The sequence below is a fragment of the Neolamprologus multifasciatus genome, chromosome 12 (genome assembly GCF_963576455.1).
Source record: "Neolamprologus multifasciatus chromosome 12, fNeoMul1.2, whole genome shotgun sequence".
NCBI lineage: Eukaryota > Metazoa > Chordata > Actinopteri > Cichliformes > Cichlidae > Neolamprologus > Neolamprologus multifasciatus.
Window position 1 is genome coordinate 18,931,639 of NC_140450.1, and position 21,419 is coordinate 18,953,057.

The 21,419-nt window shown below is 41.1% G+C and overlaps 1 protein-coding gene and 1 long non-coding RNA gene across 3 annotated transcripts in view; both read right to left on the reverse strand.

Moving 5' to 3' along the window:
- The window catches only part of LOC146506806 (coronin-1C-A), a 38,412-nt gene extending 19,029 nt beyond the window's left edge, over positions 1-19,383 (reverse strand). The window contains exons 1-3 of one of the 2 annotated variants that reach the window (XM_085179030.1): positions 19,254-19,383; positions 17,884-17,971; positions 13,653-15,624 (exon numbers count right to left, since the gene is read on the reverse strand). In XM_085179030.1, coding sequence (XP_085035156.1) covers positions 13,653-15,618 — 1,966 coding nt within the window. In that variant the 5' untranslated portion in view covers positions 15,619-15,624; positions 17,884-17,971; positions 19,254-19,383. Of the gene's footprint in view, positions 1-12,321; positions 12,476-13,652; positions 15,625-17,883; positions 17,972-19,253 lie in introns of those variants that run through there. The other variant, XM_085179031.1, reaches the window with a different exon arrangement.
- On the reverse strand, positions 539-12,315 carry LOC146506807 (uncharacterized). The gene is made up of 2 exons (XR_014877086.1): positions 7,038-12,315; positions 539-6,989 (listed from the first exon to the last, which is right to left on the reverse strand). It is a non-coding gene; the product is annotated as an uncharacterized LOC146506807 (long non-coding RNA).
- Positions 19,384-21,419: the final 2,036 nt, after the last annotated feature.

Genomic DNA, 21,419 nt, shown 5'->3' on the forward strand with positions numbered 1-21,419 from the left:
AAGGCACTCTGGAAAACATGCTCATTCAAAAGCTTCAAGTTCCACAGCTCTGCCTACAATAACAAACCACTTCCAAAGATAATGGAAAGCCATCCAACTTCAGACAAACAACTGAATGAGGTCCGATCTTACCAAAACCTATAGATAGGCAAACACTCTTGGGTGGGTTTCGGACTCCTTTATTCTATTTTTTTAATATTCCACATGGGAACAGTTTTAAAGCCTGAATCACCACGACTAAAGCACGGCACAGGATGTTGGACATGTTTTGAAGGTGGTTTTCCACTGTGTGCAGAGAGAGAAAGAGACGGGGAGAGAGGAGGAGAGTGAACGAGCAAGGAGGAAAGAGTGACTATGAGCGAGAAACACTTGTGTGGCATGTTTCCGACAGGACAAGGATCACAACACAAGCAGGAAGTTCGTCCTGTTGAGCAGTGGGAGTGTCCGAACAGCCCTTATCTACCGTAAAACAAGTATAGAATGTCATTAACTAGTAGAATGAATAAGTTATTACAAACCTAAAGAGGCTAATTTGTTAAAAAAAAATGGAATTACATTTTTAATCTCAAATTGTAATCTTGCTCAAAACAGGGGTTTGGAGGAGTCCTCCCTACATTTATTTGGTTCAGGAGTGCATTGGTGTAGGAAACTCAAACTTGATTACTTCTGGAAAGAGCTGATCAACTACATTGATGTCCTTCAAAGATAACCATAGGTAATTATTCTGCAACTTCACAAAACCTTATATAATGAGCTGTAATTACTTTTCATGTGTGTCAAAAATGGAGAAGGAAAAAAAACAAAATGGGGGGTGTTTTTCCAGTAATGCCATCGCAATCTGGGTCAACACTTTACAGGAAAAACTTGTGATAGGCAAGCCTTGTTTGCATACCTGTACAGCTTTGTTTGTCACATAGCTGCATGTCAGTAGAAACTGAAATCAGATACCTCCCTGGAGGAAAATGTGCTGACGACACCAAAATATGAGGCAGATTTGCACGCTTTTATTTGCCCGTGGCTCTTTTAATTACAGGTGAATAATTTTATTATTATTTTAACCTTGTCCTTTTTTTTTTTTTTTTTATGCATCTCTTCTAACAAATACAAGGAAACCCTTGACACATGAAAACACATATCACATGAAAGCCTACATGTGCCCTTGAACTCTCAACCAAGAGGTTTCTGTCATATTTCAGCCTGCTTAAAGATCAAAATGACTGGGTGTGCATCAGAAGTTAGTGAGGGTGGTTTGTGCCTATCCGACTACCCTTGGAAAAACCCGGAAATCATTCATATGGTCGTCAAACCCCATCTGTATTGATATATACTGAGGTGTCAAAACGTATCGTCAAGGGTACAGGGGAGGTCATCAAATGTTCTCTTTGTGGAGTTAAAGGAAATATTCTAAAGTCAAACTGACTGTACTTTATTCTGTGCAGAGAGATCAAAAACACATGAGTGGCAATAAACTATGTGCACCATATGAATTAGACAAATCGGACGTGATGGCGTGACTGCTTGAGGTCAGGATATGGTATGAATATTGGAGTGAACAAAGAGTGCACAGCAGGTGTTTAGAGAGGGCTTAAACTCACTTCTTTTTTTTTTGCTTTTTTGTGGTGGCGGTGATGATTGAGCATGTACATGATCACAAAAATGAATCCATACTTGGGTTTCCTGCATAGAGTTTTTTTGTTGTTTTTTTTGGGGGGGGGGGGGGTCAAAAGCATCGTTTTGGTGTGGTGAGTGACACGTTGCTTGTACTGTACAATTATGCTTACATGCATAGCAAAAACTTAAAAATATCCACTGTGTGCCTGAAAGAAAAATCTTGTAATATCATTTAATTTTAAATAAATTGCCCTCCACACAACATACTGGTGGGCAGCCTGCTTCTGCACAAATCAACGCAACGAAGAAAACCTCCACTGATGGGTACATAACATGACTGAGCTCCATTTAGTGACACAGCCAAAACTAAAGCCTCATCCACATAAACAGCAATTTATCCATCAAATCTGCTTTATTTGCACCACCTCAGAGGTGAGATTAGTTTCACTTGCTATTTGGCCAGCAGTTATTTCCCTGTGATCACTACAGAATTACACATGCCATGGCCTGTGTTACACTGCAGCTAGTCTGTTCTTGTAAGTACAATCCTCACGACACATGCCAAGAGTCCCTGCAATGTAGTCTAAAGGCCATTTTGGTATTTGCAGCTGTCAAGACGTGCAAGATTGTGATGATTTTAACAGCCATTTCAATGATAGATCAGTACAGGGGCCCAAAGAGTCCCAGACTGTGCAGAGGGAGATGTTGCAACACAACCAGACCAATCGGAAACTCCAAAACATGAGACGCAGCGGTGTCTTTGGAGTTTTACCTATGCTAACACTGTCAAGGTAAACCACTAAAGTTGAGGAATTACTTAAGCATTGCTGATACAAAGTGAAGCATTAGCTTATGGCTGATTCTTCACCTTAAATGTAAACTGGTGGACGATTTAAGTGAAGTGAGTTTCTTTTGTTTGAAAACTTGAAGCAAGCCTACCTATCAGGATAATCAGGTGCAGCTAAGTTTTGAAATACCAGAAGACAGAGTCCTTGCCACACTGTCATCAGCAAAACAAGCAGCAGAAAAGCCCAGTATTACATTACTGTTGTAATGCCCAGCTACTCAAAAGTGATGTAAATATTTTGAGAAAGAAGTGTTTACACTACAAATGCTTAATGAAACCAGACTGATCCACTGTTTTCTAGATTGGATATGCAACCTTAATCACAAGGGATGGGCAGTGTACACGCTGCAGGTCCGAGCAGAGTGGGTGGGGTGGCAGTTGATAATACAACACTGGGTCATGGTGAATAGGCCACGTTGTGTGGTAGTGACGTGTCCCAACAACATTTAATCAGGAAGACGGCACAGTTTCGAAAGAACTTTGAGCCTCCTATACTCACTGCAGACTAGAATTACATTTATTCCAGAAGTATTGCACTTGTATATAAAAAGCAAGACTCTCAGTAGTTTTTTACCGCATTCAGACTCAAATTGAAATGCTCCAGACTTTCTCTAGTGATCAATTAATTAACAGTCAGTGGAAACAACTCTTCAGCTGGGAGCCATTAAACAATAGGAAAATAGGAACAAAAGTGTAAGTCCATAATTATTAGTGTGGCAGCCATTTGTGCTAGTTTGTTACAAGACAATGTGTGTGACAAATAAGTCGCATACTTCATGTACACGATTTATGCATCAAGTCTGTTAATCACCAGTTATTCGTTATGTTTTCACTGCTATTATTCCTCTTCAGTTGTTTTGGGGGGATTTGGCATTTCTACTCAGTTGTTTTGTGTAACGTGTAAAGAGGTATGTATTCCAGTGTCTCTGATCTCACTTAAGGGAAATGTCACCAGGACCAAGCTCAGGTGTTTAAAAAGAGGAAGGACAGAAAAGCAGCAGTAGTGTCACAGCTGAACTGAAAAGAAAAAGTTATCCAGCCATGCTATTTATTAAAGTAGAAAATCTGTTATGTCAGGTCCATTTAGAATGGTGTCATCTGCTTGGTTCTAAATACAGATATAAAGCAACCGTGACCACACCAGTTTTTCTCATTTAGTAGCGCACATGGCGCTGAATGTGTTCAAACTCAAAGACTGATCATCTTATTTGCTCAAACTGCAAAAGTTAACACAAAAACAGAGAAGAACTCTCAAATAACAGCTTCTAAATAGTTAAATTGATTACAGCTTGAAACTGCAGATATTTAGTGTTAAGTGGCTCTGGCATGTAAAATCAGCGGGGCCTGTGTGTTCAGGCAGTAAAGGCTGGGCACTGGACTGACATCTTCAGTCATACGTTAGTGATACCGAGACACTCCCAGGAGAAATGCTGTGTGTATTCAATGATAGACTCCTGAGAGTTACAGTTCACTGATTCAGCCCCAAGTCAAGAAAAAATAAATAAATAAAAATCTTTTTGGGCAAATAAGATGAAAGCAGACCCATGTACCTTATTGCCTCCTGAGCCAGCAGCACCGAGCCTGATGTGCAGAGACAGGAGGAGGGCCCACACCCCGAGGAAATTACCAACAGGAGTAGCACCAGTGTGACACAGATTTTAACATCCTTCTTTGTATTCCTCAACTGCACTTACATCTGACACTTTTAAGCAACTGAATAGTATTCCAGTCATGTGTAACCAGTATCAAACAACAGACAATACTACTTTTAGGAACAGCAGAGTTTATAAAACCAAGGTTTCCCTTTGGGCCGGTGCTAGATTGGGCCCTCAGACTGAGGGACACTCCACTCTGCCGTGCTGGGCTATTTTGCTGTGCGGAAACCGATTTATCTTCTGCATATATTCTGTCACTCATCAATGACGAGAGTGGGTGACCACTGGCCAAGGAAATATAAATGGCCCCCTTTAATTTGTGTTATAAAACAGTCATCCACTGTGGCAGCACCTCAGTGACAGGAGACATCTCATGCTGCCACAGTCAGTTATGTTCACACATTTCAGTTAAAACATAGGCCACCTCAATCTGTCAACACCCATTTGTATTCCAACCGGTTTCCCATTGACACAACTAACGTACAATGATATTACCAAACATAACTGCACCGTTGTAAAGACAGAGCTAAAGTAAAGAGTCTCTCTGTTATGGTGCTGAAACCCAAATATAACCTCTTGTGAATCAAATCAAAGCAACTCAAATCAAGAGTAAACAATATATCAGTTAAAAATCCATTTCCAGGCTCTATATGTTTTTAATCACTGTTTTCATGGTGCAAAACTGCACTTGCTGCTTTGTGTTTTAGAGTGTGCTCGAGTAAGATGTGACATAACATGAAAATCCCAGCCACAAATCAGGATGAGCTGATGTTGGAGAGGGAGGGGCAGCGGAATTAGAGACAGAGCCTAAACGGTCACCAACACTCATTATGGAAAACCGCTGTATACTATATACTCTTATTAGCTGCATATGAATTACATCAACCTACTTTCTTTTCCATCAGCATGTCAACAGTAGGGCTGGGCCATATCATACCGTTCACGGTAATACCGGTATAATGTTGGCCAACGATAAGAAAATGAAATATTGCGATAGAATATGGGTAAAACGCGCATGCGCAGTGCATTTGTTTACATATGCACATGGCGGAAAAAGCCTGCCGGCGGCGGAGAATGAGAAGGGCGAAAGCGGATCGTTGAATGAAACAGATTAACCAGAATTGGTTTGTAAAAATGCTGCAACTTCAGTGGTGTGGAACTGGTTTAGCTTTCGTCCCTCAGAATACACAACAAAACACTATTTCTGGTAGCACATGCTAGCGGGCCGTCGTTATTACATTATTAGCTATTAGTTTTTTGGAAAATACGGCACACATAAAATCAATCCTTTGATTTTCTGAAAATCGACAGTGCACCTTATAATCCCGCGTGCCTTATGTATGAATTCTGGTTGCGTTTACTGACCTCGAAACGATGTTATGTGGTACACGGCACTCGAAAATCTGTCAAATGTTTTAGTACGACTTTGCTAAGCTACGAAGCCGCACCGCTTGATGGATTGTCAGAGCATTACGGCTATTGTATGCAGCAACCTCGCGGCGTGACACGTACTGTGCTTCAACATAATATTACCGTATTGTGTGTGTATAACCTCTTTTTAAGTTTTGTGGATATTATACATAGTTATGCTGAGGATATTTCAGCCAATTTCCACTGGAAATGCCTTTTGGATAAACTGTCAGCAAGGAATTTGCATTTGCACTGTTACATTTTTATATAACTTTAATGCACATAAAACAGCTGCTTGTTTAAGTGAAAATACATTATTAGTGCAAAAAAAACATAAAAGTTGTGGAGTTGTAAAGTATTTTGTCTAGTGTCAATTATATAATCAGTTATATCGTTATCGCAAATTTTCAAATGTATATCGTGATAAATATTTTTGGTCCTATTGCCCTGCTCTAGTCAACAGATATAAAGAAGTTAAAGTTTAACTACTTTTATTAGTTCTAAGATCATTTTAAATGACGTTTAACAACAAACCAAGGACAGCAATATACATCAAAAATGAAAATATACTAATTTCATGTAAAGTTCTTAAATTACCAAATAGTGCCCCCTTGTTAAACTCAGCCCAGGTCACTGCTAGCCATCCATGCAGGTTCGCACTAATGACACACTAATATGGTGGTAATATAGAGAGGAAGGTGCATGGGATTGTATTTGTGGTCAAAGAGTATCATATTGTACCTTTAGTAACAGTCAGTATAGGACAGACATTTCTTTCTCACACTCAAATTCCCTCACACCACACACACCCACCCGCCAATGTCGCCTCATTGCTCTTCACACACTGGCTGCCTTTTGCCTTTTGTCACCAAGACCGCATGAGACGCCACCTAAATCCCCTTCCTGTAACCAAGGCCACGGACCACTATTGTAATCAGAGTCCAGCTACATTCCAGCAATTTTTGAAACAATGAGATAACGTGCCTAGTTCTTTTTCTCCCCCCACCTCTCTCCGACCCCAATCTGTGCTTTCATTCGTAAGCATAGAAAACACTACACAGATAGTGTTTTAAGGAAAGCAGCTGTATTCTTTTACAGTTTGCAGACAAAATGAGAAGGACTGAGTGATAAAACTCTAAAAATAAATAAATAAATAATTATAAAATGGCTTTCCTCGATTCTGCATATTGACTGTAACTGTTGTACATTGACTTCAATGGAAAATCTATAGAACTCATTCCACCCACATTTTGACAGACTACAATCTGCACTAAAGCAGCCACACATTTGCTAATATTCGAGTGCAGCCGTGGACGCCAGCACATTAGGAGTGTGAGTGAGATAAAAGACCAAATGACTACAGATGATAACATTGATGAAAAGAAGGGTCAGAGGAATTATGTAGTGTTCAAATGTTTTAACCATTGTTAACCAATATTTGATCTGGCAAAACTTTACACTGGATGCTCTTCCTGTTACAACCATCCCCATTTATCTAGGTTTGGGATTGGCACTAGGAATCCCCCCCCCCCAAGCTGGAAGAAAGCCTGGAGAGGTGGAAGTATGCTTTGGAGAGAAGAGGAATTAAAGACCGCAAGAGCAAGACAGAACGTGTGTGAATGAGAAGGAGTAGAAGTAGTGAAGATAGATGAGTTTAATCATCAAAACCAATGGGGAATACACAAGAGGGATGAAGAAGAGAGTGCAGGTAGGGTGTAGACAAGTGTCAGGGGTGATTTGTGACAAAAGAATAGCAACAGGAGTGAAAGGGAAGGTTCACCAGATAATAGCAAGTTCAAAAATCAAAGCTGAGATGGTTTAGAGTTGCTAGGCAGGAGAAAGGAAGACCACAAAGAAGTCATGGATTTAATGAAGGAGGACATGCAGAGGATTGGTGTAACAGAGGAAGATGATAGGCATGGTATGAGATCAATATGATTCTTGGTGGTGACTCCCTGAAGGAAGGAGCTAAAACCAGGAGGAGGAGGAGACAGTTTAAGTGTGACAAAGGCTACTTTCACACTGCAGGCAAAAGCGCATCAAATCCGATTTTTTGGACCCTATGCGACCCATATCCGATCATGGTATGACAGTGTGAACGGCACAAATATGATATTTTCAAATCCGATCTGGGTCCCTTTCGTATGTGGTACTGAATCTGATACATATCCGATGTTTTAGAAAGCGACTGCTGTTTGAACGGTCATGTCGCATTAAATCCGTCTTTTACGTCACTGACACAAGACAAATGCCAATTATCAGCGCCGGAGAAACGCCGGAGAAGACATCGCGAACGCTTCCTGGCCATCCAGTGTAGATGTCAGTGAAACTGTTGGGAAGACAACATTGGAGAAACGTGAACATTTTATTTGTACTGTATAATCTGCAGATTCTGACAGAAATCTGCAACTATCCTTTGAAGCACCGCTCCTCTAAAACAGCAATAAGGATCATTATTAGGTTATCTACATTATTATGTAAATAACAAAATAACTTAAAGCAAAAATTGGGAAACGTAAAGTCCGAAGTCTTTATATTAAGGGCCATCAGTCAAACAATATTGTTTGCTCTGGGTCTAAACAGAGCGCGTTGTGTGTGACATCTTCTTTTGCGCATGCGGGCCGCTTTGAGCGTTCACACTAGAGCGCATTTGCTGTCGCATTTTATTTGTAGTGTGAACAAGCAGACAAAAAAAAAAAAAAAAAAAAAAAAAAAATCGGACTTGATCAAAAAATCGGAATTGAGCATGAAGACCTGCAGTGTGAACGTAGCCAAAGAAGCAGAGCAGCTTGCACTGCATACTCTACCTTTTTTCCACAAAGGCATGTAAAAACATGTAGACGCCAGTACAGGGAGTCAAAAATGTTGGATTTAAGTAACCAACCCTCGATGCCTACTACCTACTGGCTATAAACAATTCTCTCAGACAGCACATTCCCAGCTATCTGAACAGCTGTGCCATACTTCACTACCAAACCAAACTTGTGCTCTGAGCCATATATGAGCCTCACTGCCCACTTCACTGGAGCAGTACTGTTCTTGAATCTATTAAAAACAATTGAAAAAAATGAAATGATACGGTACCCATCTTTTTGCTTTTTAAGATATTATTTTGTAAAACGTTTTTGAATTACTGTGACAAGATTTTTTTCCATATTGCTCAGCCATAGAAATATATTTAGATTTACGACCCAAGAGCAGCACAGAACTAATTACTAGCTGCGATCACATACCTCAGATCCTATGTTTAATATGTTTAAGAAAAAACGGACACTGGCTGTTTTCCAACTTCCTTGTTTCATAAGAGAAAAAAAAATGACTCCTTAAAGCCAGACATAAGAAACAAATGTGTCAGAAAACGTCCGCGTGTTCAACGTGAGACTGGCCATGCCTGAGAGTGTTCAAGCTTAGCCCTTCATCCAAACTCTTTATCACTTTCTGCTCTATAAGACTTTAAGGACTAAATCCCAAACTTCTTATCCTACTTAGAAGTCAAGGTTTAACAGGAACCACTTTAAAGTCTTAGAAAATTACTCACAACAGGAAAAACCCTAGTTTGTGTTGGTGTTCGTGTGTAGGATTACATTTATCTGTGTGGACATTTTCCTTTTCCCGTGAGACAATCTGCATGATAAGCCAAATGAAAAACAGACAAAAAGTCAAAACCTGCTTATTCCTCAACTCAGAAAAGAAAATCTGCTCAATATTACCGCCTCAGTGTACAAAGCATATTCCTTCCTTCTTCCTGATTAGATACTTCCCCTCCCCCACTGACTAATGCACAAACCACCACTTCATTTCAACAGATGTTGTAAGTGGTGGTGGGAAAGACCAATGGATAAAACAGTATTAGTGTGACTGCACCTGCTTGAACTGCTCATCTACAGTTCATTACAAACGTAAAGAAGATGACTAGCAAAAAGTGGACTGCGGATTTAACTTCATTCTTCAGCACAAGAAAAAAAAAACTTTATGCCAAACATATCAGGACAAAACAGAAAGGGTATTTAGATGCCAAACTGACTACTGGCTTGTTTTCATAACATGGTCTTTGTTATGGACGCAACTTGTCTGAGCAATGGGGACTAACGCAATTAGCAGCATAGATTTAGCAAGCTGTCCCTTTTCTTATCTACTAGTCTAGTCTAAACAAGCAAATGCACGACTGCACTAAGCAGGTAGTTAATCACATGTATCTGTGCTCAGATTTTTAAAAAAAAAGAAATTTATTGATTATGTAGGAATTGAGATAACATCTTGCATAGACAGGACAGAGGCATGTAAGCGAATGGAGTCTTTGATGCAGAGGCCAACTTGATGACTCAATGTTTAGCTTCTTTCCACATGACACTGATGATGTCCAAGCATCTAACATACACATAAGGCCAAAGTCTTGGACTAGTCCACCAACTAGAGGATTTGTTTTGCAAAGGGGGGGGGGGGGGGGGGGGGGTACTCCAATAGGAGCACACGGAGGATGCTGTGTTTGGTGCATTGTTTTCATGATAGGATAAACTGCAAAAGAGGCCTGCAGTCCATAATCTAATCTAAGAACCAATCTGAAAATTTACTACATAACACTTTGTGGCATGTGCTGGTCCTTGGCCGGGGACAGCTACCAGTAAGTCATACCACGGAAAATATATGCTTCCTATTTCAGTTTCATGATTTTCTCTCTACACCTTTCTGCAGTGCATGGATGCCACAGAAGATTAGATGAAATGGAAGCAATGGCTTTTTCTGTTTTTTGTATGACTTGTTGCATAGCTTGGTTATTTTGGTCTTCCTGTGCTTAAAGTAGGTTTGCCTACCCTAATGCAGGCACTAAAAAGACTCCACAAGTGGGATTTTAATAACCTTAAAACTTCCTACTTTCTGCCCTCTGGACAAGCAAAAAAGAAGAACCGTGTAAAGGTTTCTTCAGTCCGAAAGTGCTTATTCTGTATTTCCCTGAAAAGCCACAACTACTTGTGAAAAAAGAAAAAAAATCCACCAGATGGGAAGTGCTTGATTTAAAGAAGTCAACACTAATTAAATAAATGTAACAGACATGCTGGATACCATATTACAGTCATGTAATTCGCAATATTTGAAATTCACTTGAAAGTTCACCACAGCCCACACGAGAGCGCCTTGCAGCAGCTGATAGGAACAAACACTCCCTCACATCTTATGCTCAGTTTCCCTCTGCTTCCTGACCCACTTCCTCTCTCAGCCCAGCCATAGGAAGACAGGCTATCCATTTCTCAAGACCGTGTGCTGCAGCACAACAGGCAGAGGTTGATGTGTCTGGAATGGCAAACAAGTCTTAACACAGCTGTAGAGCTGTAGTACTGCTGACCTCTGGGTCGCTCTGTCAGCCTTCACCTGCTTTTGTGACCCCAGCATGATTCGCACATGGGGAGAAGGGGGGACCCTCCTTCAACTGCAGAGCTAATTACACATAGGAGCTGAGTAACCTAGTTCAAGACAGGGGCCAAGTATGTAAGTCATGCTGCCCTTTTGGCACACTAACCACAGTCATTACAATTCAAACTACCCTATTGTCATAAACAAGCAAATGAGCCAGTGGTGGCGCACAGACACAGCGATTACACAAAAGAGTGTTTGGGAATTCATGCAGCCACTAGTGACTCTTTACAGAGACTACTTATGACTGCCAAGTGGGAATAAAGGAGACAGCGCTGAGTATTTAATTATCTCCATAAAACCTTCAGATTTGGAGTCAACAATTGTAATAAATCATTTCCAATGGTGGTATTGGTTTGATTGCTTTCAGTCACTTTATCAAGTAAATAAAACAAAAGCAAATCATCTCTAGTTCAGGCGTTTGCTTTTCTCTGTTCAGTGCACCTGTTTATTGAATATGTACTGGCCATATAATGAAGTCAAAAAGAAAGATCTTGGCTTGAGAAGCAGCATTTGTGAAACGCAGTTATGTCCCTATCCACCCCCCCAAAAACACCCTCATTCATTAATGGCAACACCCATTTAATTACATCTGTGGTCCAGTTGAGGGCAGTTTAATTAAGATATTGAGGCAATAAACCGTTTTTGACTGCAAGCCAAACAACAATTGTATTTAATATACAGCTCTCCACGTATGATGAAGCAGAGGCGGTTTGGTGATGGTGGAAGAAGGGGGGACGCAGTAATCTATGCAACTGGGAGGTGCATCCACTTTCATGCTTTGACTCCTTCCCATTTCCCTTCCATAACACTGTGTTAGTGGGTCAGTTCTGAACCTAGCAGCATTTGCGTGAATACAATGGACTCGAAGAGGGTAATTTACTGTATGTGCGAATGAAAGACTTAACATTTGGATATTTTTTCGAGCCCATTGTTCAGTTTGAAAGAGACTACAATGACGCCAGCAGTGAATGCCAGGGGCAGGGCGCGGTTGCACCTCGGCGTATGTGGGTCTACCGTTTGGGAGATAAGTTTTCCTGCCGCACTATGGCTAGCTACCCCACCCCGATCCATAACGTACAAACGGCACATTCCCTCCCTCTAAACCCAGGAGCCAAAGGAACAAAAATCATCTTTGTCTATGGGCTAGAAAGTTTTTCAGCAATGTCAGTTAACTGGCGCTAAAGGTTAGTGCTAGCTTTACCGAGAAAAAAAAAACGTTCCCATTACACAGACTGTTCCGATTCATTTTAGCTAGCGCATGCACTTTCGTGTCTGGACTGCTGTAGTTGGGTGAAAGGGGGGAAACGAAGATCGCCGCAACCAATTTAAGAGAGCGAGGCAGGAAAACGAAATATTCTTAAATAATCTACATCATCTTTAACCTACCTTCTGCGAGGAAAATGCAAGTATCTCCGAAAGCCGAATGAAAAAGCACAAAACCCAACTCGTATCCCAACTGATTTCTCCTCCCTCTGCCGGAGCCGCTGCTGCGCTGACACGAGCCGCTCTCTCTGTGTGCTCTTTCCCCTCTCCGACACAGGCCCCGCCCCTCCGCTGCTTCGGCGAGCGCTGCGTGGATTACTTTCTTTGAAGGACACGGCCCACAGCCAATCACAAGCATAGACCTCACACCTCCTTTCTTCAGGTTCCCACTTACTGAAAATTACTCCTAAACTGTGTGCTTATGGCAGCTTCATACCATTTTAATCTCTATTGCACGCCGTGATGTCCTCCTGTTAATCATTTACTACATACTGGTTATTATATACATATTTTTCTACAACCATATGTTTAGAAAAAGCACACTTTCACTACCCATTTAGATGAACTGCCAAATGCAACTCCTTCATGATCCAGGAGGATTTCATAATATGGCATAAGGCTGAGGCAAAAATAGCTGGATAGTCTGGCTTTATGCATGCACATCCAGTTGTAAGTGAGTGGGGGCAAGCTGGCTGATACTATTAGAAGGATATATACACACACAAGGCATGTGGCTAAGTTGGCTAACAAAGTTGGATTAAATTTCTTAGGCTTTTTCCAACATCAATAAGCAAAAAGTGTGATTCAGGATGAAGCAATACCAATACCTGCTTAGTAGATACTGAAATTACATTTCACATCTCCATAAGAACACATGTACCCCAAGTGTAAAACAGCACCACGAGATGGCGGTATTTCACAAATCCAGAGATTCCCTACACTAGAAAACAGCCGTGGTCTATCAGGCATCCTTTCCCAACATTTTAGGGCTCATATGCCAGAAAAACGTCAATAAACACGGACATTGATTCATTTTCCTGCTATCCTGGTACTCCCAGTTAATTTGACGCTGCAGTAAATGGAGTACTGCACAAAAGTCTTAGTCTTGTTTTAGTTCTGTTTTTTTGCACAATACTCAGCTGAATCAGTTCCCAGTTCATTCTGCAACAAGAATGATGACCTCTAAAAAATGACCAGGGTAATAAGCAGTCCTGCAACAAATGATGGCTTTAAAAAAAAATGTGCACCCCTACACCAAAAAGAAGTGGTGCTGCTTCAAATGTAAGTACCAAATATTTAATTTCTGATTTATCCCGTATTTATCCCATATGAAGCCATGTATGAAAAGCAATTTGCATTAATATTTAAAGATCTTTGATTTTAGGCTTAGATTTAGCCTCCTTACACTCTGCAAAGTACTATGTATGTTACAGTGTAGATTTCAAATTACTTACCTTTTCTCATTGATGGCTTCCTCTCGATGGGCTTCTCGGGGGTTTTCTGAGCAGAATCAAAAGCCGCCTTCATCTGTGCCACCTTCACGGACTGGTTCTGCTCATCCGACTTGAGTTCAGCTAGCTTTGGCCGCTCCTGGTGCTGCAGCTTTTCATGCAGCTGAACTGTCTCCTTTATGAGTTCAGAGACGGGCCTTGATCGGGGAGTGCCCAGGGACTTGTTTCTCTCTGAGATAGAGTCATCATCATCGTCTTTGCCAGGTTTTTTAGCAGTATCTTCTGGAATCTTGTTTTCTGTGTTAAGCGTCATATGAGCATCCTTCCTCATCCTGACTGACACTTGGTGGATTTCCTCTGAGGTAACCATAACACCTGAACTCGAGACTGAGCCAGCATCTGCAGTTAGTGCAACAGTTTTCTTCAGGGACTCTTTTCTCCTGACCGACTGACTATCTGCCTTTTCAGAGTCAGATAACTGTGGGTTGCTTTTGCTCTCAGCATCACCTCTTATCTTCAGAGGAGGTCTCAGAGTACTGGTGTCTGTATTTTGCCCATCATTCTTTGTAGGTGGAGACAGAGAGGAAGGTGCAGATTCCTTGCCACTCACTTCACCTTTTTCATGTGAAACAGCTGATTGTAAATCATCCGAGCCTACACCTTCAGAGAGGCCTATATCTGCCTTTATCTTCACATCCTGCTTGTTTGAAGCATCAGTTGAATCTATGTCTTCAGCTCTGAAATCGCGTGATTTTGGGCATGAGCTCTCAAAACAAAGCAAATCTGAAGCTGCACTATGAGTAGAGACTGCTTGTTTCACATCCAGGTCTTTACTGGTGTAATCTTTTGTTGCATACTCTGCTTTATGCTTATTGTGTATCCCATCTGCAGAGGAGGACAAAATCCCCTTTATATCACTTTCTGAAAGATCAATCCAATCACCAGGCGATGCTAATGCTGAACTGTCAAGGACCTCCTTTGCACTTACATCTACAGGAACATCTGAGGTGTCCTTGCAGTCAGTATGAACTTCTTTTATTTTAGAAAGGGATGGTGTTGCCTCCTTTTTATTCCTCTTAAGCAGCTTCTCCAAAATAGAGCTGGATTCAGTGGAAACTGGATTCATGTCAGCTGTATCCTCTTGTGAATAAGCCCTTCCCAACTCTCTTTGGTCATCGGTGGCAGCTTCATGTTTTGTTTTACTTTCTGCGCTCTCCTTTGAAGGTCTACAGTGAATGGTATCACTCACGTCCGATAAAGGCGCTCTCTGAAGGCTGTTTTTCAAAGGATGCTGGGGTTGAGGTGGGGGCGGTTCTTTCCCCTCACTCAAGCGGCCCACTGTTCCCGCGCAAATCTTAATATCCTCATTCTCAACTTTATGCATCATGGTTTCATTCAGATCCTGAAAGTGCAGAGACTCACTTCCTGCATGAGCTCCACATCTGCTGCTCGTCTGCATCATAGATCCCCGTTCAGAGATGTGAAAAGAGCTTGCGTCCTCTGGGTTTTCACATTGGTTCTCCTCATGTGGTAAGGTGTCCTCTGCCGGATACTCCATCATGATCTTTTTCTCATTCTTGATCTGACTGAACCGCTTACGAGCTCTTGCACTTTCCACAGTTTTCGAACTGCTCTTGCAGTCCTTGTCCGTCTCATGTGGGACCAGTGGAGCAGTCCTCCCTCCTCCTCCTCCTTCCTCCTTTCCTGCAACCCCTCCCTGTCTCACCTCTCTTGCAGCAGCAGAACTCTCCCACACATTCATGTGCTCCTTACTAGAAGGTGTTGTTGGCTCCTGATCCTGAAACTCTGGCTTTACCCCGGTGTTACTGCCCTCGTCTTCACATAATGTTTCTCCCTCTATGACATCACCTGCATGACTGCCCACACATTCAGAGTCATGGCTGGGCTTCGTCTCCTCCGATCCTTCACTGAAACCTCCTCCTTCCACTTTGTCTAGATTCTGTCCCATGATGGTCTGTGGAGAAAGACACGATGTTAATCTCACAACTGTCGACCAAATCCTCCTTCAATCACACACTGAAAACTGAAATAAACAAAAACTTGTGAAAACAGAGGAGGAAGTGAGCAGACACTGTGCAGCACATTGCAAACACTCATAGTCACACGGGCCATTTTCATGGAGGTGGTTAATTGCCCACCTTATTACTTTAACTGCAATAGTATAGTCCCTGTTGACTATTTAATGCACTTCCAATGTCTGGGCCAGCTTGACTTTAAGTCAAATTACATTTGCAACATTAAGCAGTGAGCTCTCCTGTGAATTTTAATACTTTGTTTTTCGATCGATCAGTAATCCAGTAAATGTATAAATCAGGGTTTTGTTTGTTTGTTGTTGTTTTTTTGAGCATCACAGATGATGAACTGTTACTTGCAGTCTGTCTCAAAAACATGTAATTAGTTCACATTTCTTTAGCTGAATTTAGCAAAGATTTTAAAGATTACATAGTTCATCAGGCACTAAATAATATTTCTCAAAGACCTACTAGCTAAAAACTTGGCATATCTCAGCATGGTGTGCAATGTGTGCTTAAAAACATCTGAGGAAACAGCAGATGTGCAGTATCTAAGAGTCATGTCCTCAAAAAATAGAAATAGAGTCCAGCCCTTTAGTTGATGCATCTACAAGTCATGGTACAACAGTGAGTGTCTACAGCTATCTGTAAGACACGGGCGGAGCTCTGCCATGGATTGCAGCTGCATTTCAGTCAGTGGTGCTGGACATCTTGTCAAAATTGATGAGATTAAGAATGCAAAAGTATCTTCAGATTTTGATCCACCAACCAATACCATCTGCCAACAGCTTAATTTTTCCATCTTGACAGTTTTACTGGATAGAAGAAAGAATAAAACAAAACAAAAAACACACATTGTGGAAAACTATCAGCCATGGATTGGTCTCCCCAGAGCCCTGACATCAACATTATTAAAGCATGTGAGATTATGTTGACAGAGAACGGAAGAAAAAGCAACAGACATCGAAAGAAGAGCTTCAGAGTTCAGGCCGTACTGAAGAATAAAGGTGGTCATAGCAGATATTGACTTTCAAGCTCAATAGAACTGTACAAACACTGTTTTTGCTTTTTATACTGTGCAGCTCTGCAGATGTTTCAATAAACTGCTCCACCTATTTCCAGTTTTCCCAGAAGAATACAAAGATATGGTGGGTGGCTAGAGACTTCAGCACAGTGCTGCATGTTAAATGTAGGGAGATGTGTATATTAATTTAACTGAGGGTCTGCGTTGTATATCAGCAGGCTTCTCCAGAGAAACATTATCCTCCACAGCTGACTGCAGTTATTGCTCTTACAAATATGATGGAGGTGTCATTGCTGCTTATGAAGATAAATGGTCAGAAAATATTACAGCCTTAGCAAGAGGAGGTAAAATGAACTATTATTAAGCCATGCATAAGAGGGGGGAGGATTGCAATTACGCTGAAGAGAGAAACCTTTCCATGAGTGTGTCTAATTGTTTAATGGGTTACTACCCACCAAACTGCAGCAGTAAGCAGAGAAAATGGTTAAATACAATGAACAATGATCTGGACACGGAGTCTGTTTCCTGTCTACGGCCTCATCACCCATCTGTGTGACAACATATGACTGCTCTTGTCTTATCATCTGACAGGCCTGCATGCTGGCCAGAGACATGTTGAAAGGGGCTAATGCTATCACAAGGCAATGGTGGCATAACTCTGTGGAGAAGCTGTGATAATGAAAGAGAGTGCAGATGTGCATGATAGCACACATAAAAGGCAGAAGGAGATGTGAGGACATCAAGTGAAAACAAGTGACACGTCTGCTTTCCTTCACGTCATGCGGCCTAGTCAGGTTGAAGCCAGTGTCGTAGCTCAGTGGAATTCACATTCACCGATTATCCTCCACCTACTCTCTCACTCATTGTAGGGAACCCCTTCCCTTAAGGCATTTCATCCATGCTAACAACAATTCGTGAATTATCCGGTCTCATCCCTCCTGAATGCCCAAAGCCCATCACTTGATCCCCATGTGCTCTGTTGCTCCAGCATACTCAGACATCCAGGAATTCAAAACCAGTGAGGCACAAACCAAAGTTTCAGCATGTGGAAAATACACAACTTACTGTTTCCCTAAGCTTTGATAAGCACAAGAGAGCAACAAGCCTAGCTTGCTGCTCCCAAAATACACTGGGCATAATATTAAATATCTTATTATATGTTGCAGCTGACACTTACCAGTTAGACGTTGTAGCCAAGTCGATCGCTCCCCACTCAGGACTGACAGAGTGCTCTTTGTTGGTTGTTTGGTGATGATCGGTCCTCCCTCAAATAAACCAGCAACAGGAGCCTTATATTACATCCATGTGATGTCACAGCACATTTGACTAATAAGATCAGGGGGCACTTGGACTTGTAGATTTACTTTTTGCTGTCTTGGAGATGTAAAATTAAATATCTCTAACACTGTTTGGACACACGGTTTATGAAGAACAGAAATATTCGATCAGAAACAGAAATCATCGATCATCACTGTGGGAGGGCAGTCAGCAGCACTGTGTAATTGCAACAATGGATATGTATATTCAATGGCCACTTCATTAGGTATGCCTATTCAGCGAAAACATCTAACCAGCAAATCACATCGCTTGCAGACACGACACGCTGAAGTTTGAACTGAGCATCAGAATCAGGAAGAAAGGTGATTTAAGCGACTTTAGAGGTGATATTGTTGTTGGTGCCAGAGTTTCAAAAACTCAGTTGTGTGGTTGAAAATGCCTTGTTGATGTCAGAGGTCAGAGGAGACAGTAAATCAATTAACCACTGGTTGCAACCAAAGTATAACTTCAACCAGTGGAAGTCCACACCAGGTGTAACTCCTGCCAACTAAGAAGAGGAGACTGAGCCTGCAATTCACACAGGATCACCAAAATTGGACAACATGCTTCCTGGCCTGATGAGTGTTGATATCTGCTGCTGTTATGTCGTTGCTAACCATGTCGATTATTTTATGAGCACAGTGGATAACGTGTCATGTCACAAAGCTCAAACTGACTTCTTAAACATGACAGTGAGTTCACTGTACTCAAATGGCCTTCACAATCACCAGATCTTAATCCAATAGAGCACTTTGGGATGTGATGCAACAGGAGAGTCAATATGCACCAAAATCTCGGAGAAATGTTTCGAGCATCTTGCAGAATTAAGACAACCTATGGGGGGGAGGGGCTACCCTGGTGCTAGCATGGTGTCACTAATAAAGTGGCCAGTTTGTGTATATTTGAAAACAACAGCTTCAGTGGAAATGGCAAATACAAGTAGGTGAGAACAAAGACATGACACAAGGCAGACAAGCCACACTAGCAAATATAGAAAATGACTTAGTTTGTGCTTCAGTATGAATCTGTGTGATCAGGGTGAAACACAGGCAGGACTGTTGCTATTTTACTCATTTCAACCCACTTGGAGGGTGATTACGTTTGCTAACTGTGTTAAAGTCCAACCAATTGAGGCCGTGGATTAAACGTGTAATGCTGTTGGGTTTTTAAACAATTTTCTTTTAGATTTAATTCCAAATCCTTGCATGTATTTTTTCTTTAAGTGTTTACCTTTTGTCCGTGTCTTCTGTGTTTCCTCGCGTCTTCCTCTGTTTGTCGTGTCTTAATTATGGCCGCTTCCCCTTTTAATTTGGTGATTGCTTTTCCTTGTGTGCTTCTTTCCTCCGAGTACATTTCTTGAGTTTGGTTTAGTTTTATCCCCCTCCTTCTGCTAGATTTAAAAAAAAAGTTGATTCGTGGATTTACTTGTGTTAACATTTTTTTATAATTTAAATAATTTTTTTTTTTTTAAAATGTGTGTGTGTGTGTGTGTGTGTGTGGGGGGGGGGGGGGATCTGAACTTCCTCGGACTCTTACCCAAGTGTTACGAGCTTAGCATTTTTTACACCTCTGTCCAGCAGTTAAGAAAAGCAGGGTTGTTGTTTTTTTATGTTGTGTCTGGGATAAACCGTGAGCATTTGTATGCCCAGGGGAGTGGGATATTATCTGAAAACAGCTCTGGCCATTTCTTTTGTTTGCGCTTGGTTACTGGAGTAACGTCCCAAACAGGATGTGTCCTCAGATAATAAAACAAAAGTGGAGGTGCTGCAGCCAAGAATTCACCGGCACACGAAGGGGAAGAGGGGCCCGTCCACACCCACCGGCTGCTTACTGAAAGCTACTGTGCCGACAGACAGGCAGCCAGTGTTCTTATAAACCGGTGTGTTTGAGTTTATAAAGGTCACTTTGAATCTAATCTCGAAAAAAAACCCCAATCAGTTACTAGTTTAACGCGATGTTTAACTCGAAGCAGGCTTTTTTTTTCTTTTTTAGCAGATTAATGCGCCCGTTTACAACTGTTTAACAGGTTACATCAAGGGACTAGTCATTCATTTCACATCCGTTGAAAAACCAGTCCAAGTAGAAATGGGTTTTATTCACACACACACACACATGATATAAAACTGCAGCTTAGCCACCTCACTTCCTCACCACACGCTATTCTGTGCACAGGAGCAGCATTCATACACACGGTCACGCAGGCCTGGAGAAACAGGAGTCTGTAAGTTAACTCATGCACTGATGTCATGCAAACACTGACGGGAAGCCAGATGTTATATAACCTGGCTGTTAGAAAATATTTCCTCTGCCAAAGCGTACAGATGAGGGCACAATCATGATGTAATGTCAGGGCGCACATCCATCACAGTGGATTCGTGTATTTCGTTATTATGTGTGAATATCTGTGCCGGACAGTTCGAACATTCATGAAGATTATTCGAGCTGTTTGTGTTCACCAAAACATTTCAAAGACTAAAACCTTTTATTTATTATAAGCTCAAAAACGTATTTTTCCATTTGCCATCCATCCACATTGTTTGTAATTTGAAAATGAAAAAAAATAAAATAGAGATACTGACTGGGAACGACAGAGGAAAAAATGAGTTATAAAATGCAAGGAAACGGAAATAATCGCAAAACAATAAAATACAAAAGAAAAGGAAAAAAAAAATTTTGTTTTTTAAATGCAAAAGAAAGTGGAATAAAAACTTATTCCACAGGTACGTGTTGTTTTGAATCTGTAGATTAAGTTACCCTGTCAGGGTCACCATAGCTGATAATCATGTATATTATGGCTCAAAATGTTATATTTTTCCTCCAAGGAAGAACTTTGCTGTCTTGTTTTGAAAGTGGTCTTGAGAACAACTTGGTGAAAAAATGATTTTTAATTGCATTTTCGGCAGTTTATTACTAGCAGCTTGTCACAAAAACAGCAAATTTGTTCCCACTTTAGTTGAATCTATGAAAAATGTCACACAGACAGACAAGTCTTTTTACACAAAGACGACTTGAAATGATAAGAAAGGTGTTCATACCAAGTATTAACTTTAAAGCTGGTTAGAATTATTCAAACTCCATTTTTGCTTTATAGACTGTATTTCCATGTATGTTTGCACATTTCAGTCAATCACTGTACCCATTTCCTATCACAATATAAACAAATGAGAGATGTTTGCACAGTACTTTCTTTTTGAAATTTGTATGTTATTTTTCCATTTCCTTTATCTTCATGAACCAGTTCTTAACGGTTGGGGGCTCAGTTTTGAGACGACTGTGATTCCTGTCGGTCCCCTCTGGCATTTGACCTCGAATTGCAACGTTTGGATCTTTTACGAAATCCTGAGTAACTCTTCAGTTTTGATAGAATTATGCTCAGAGAGGGAAGAGCAAAAGCAA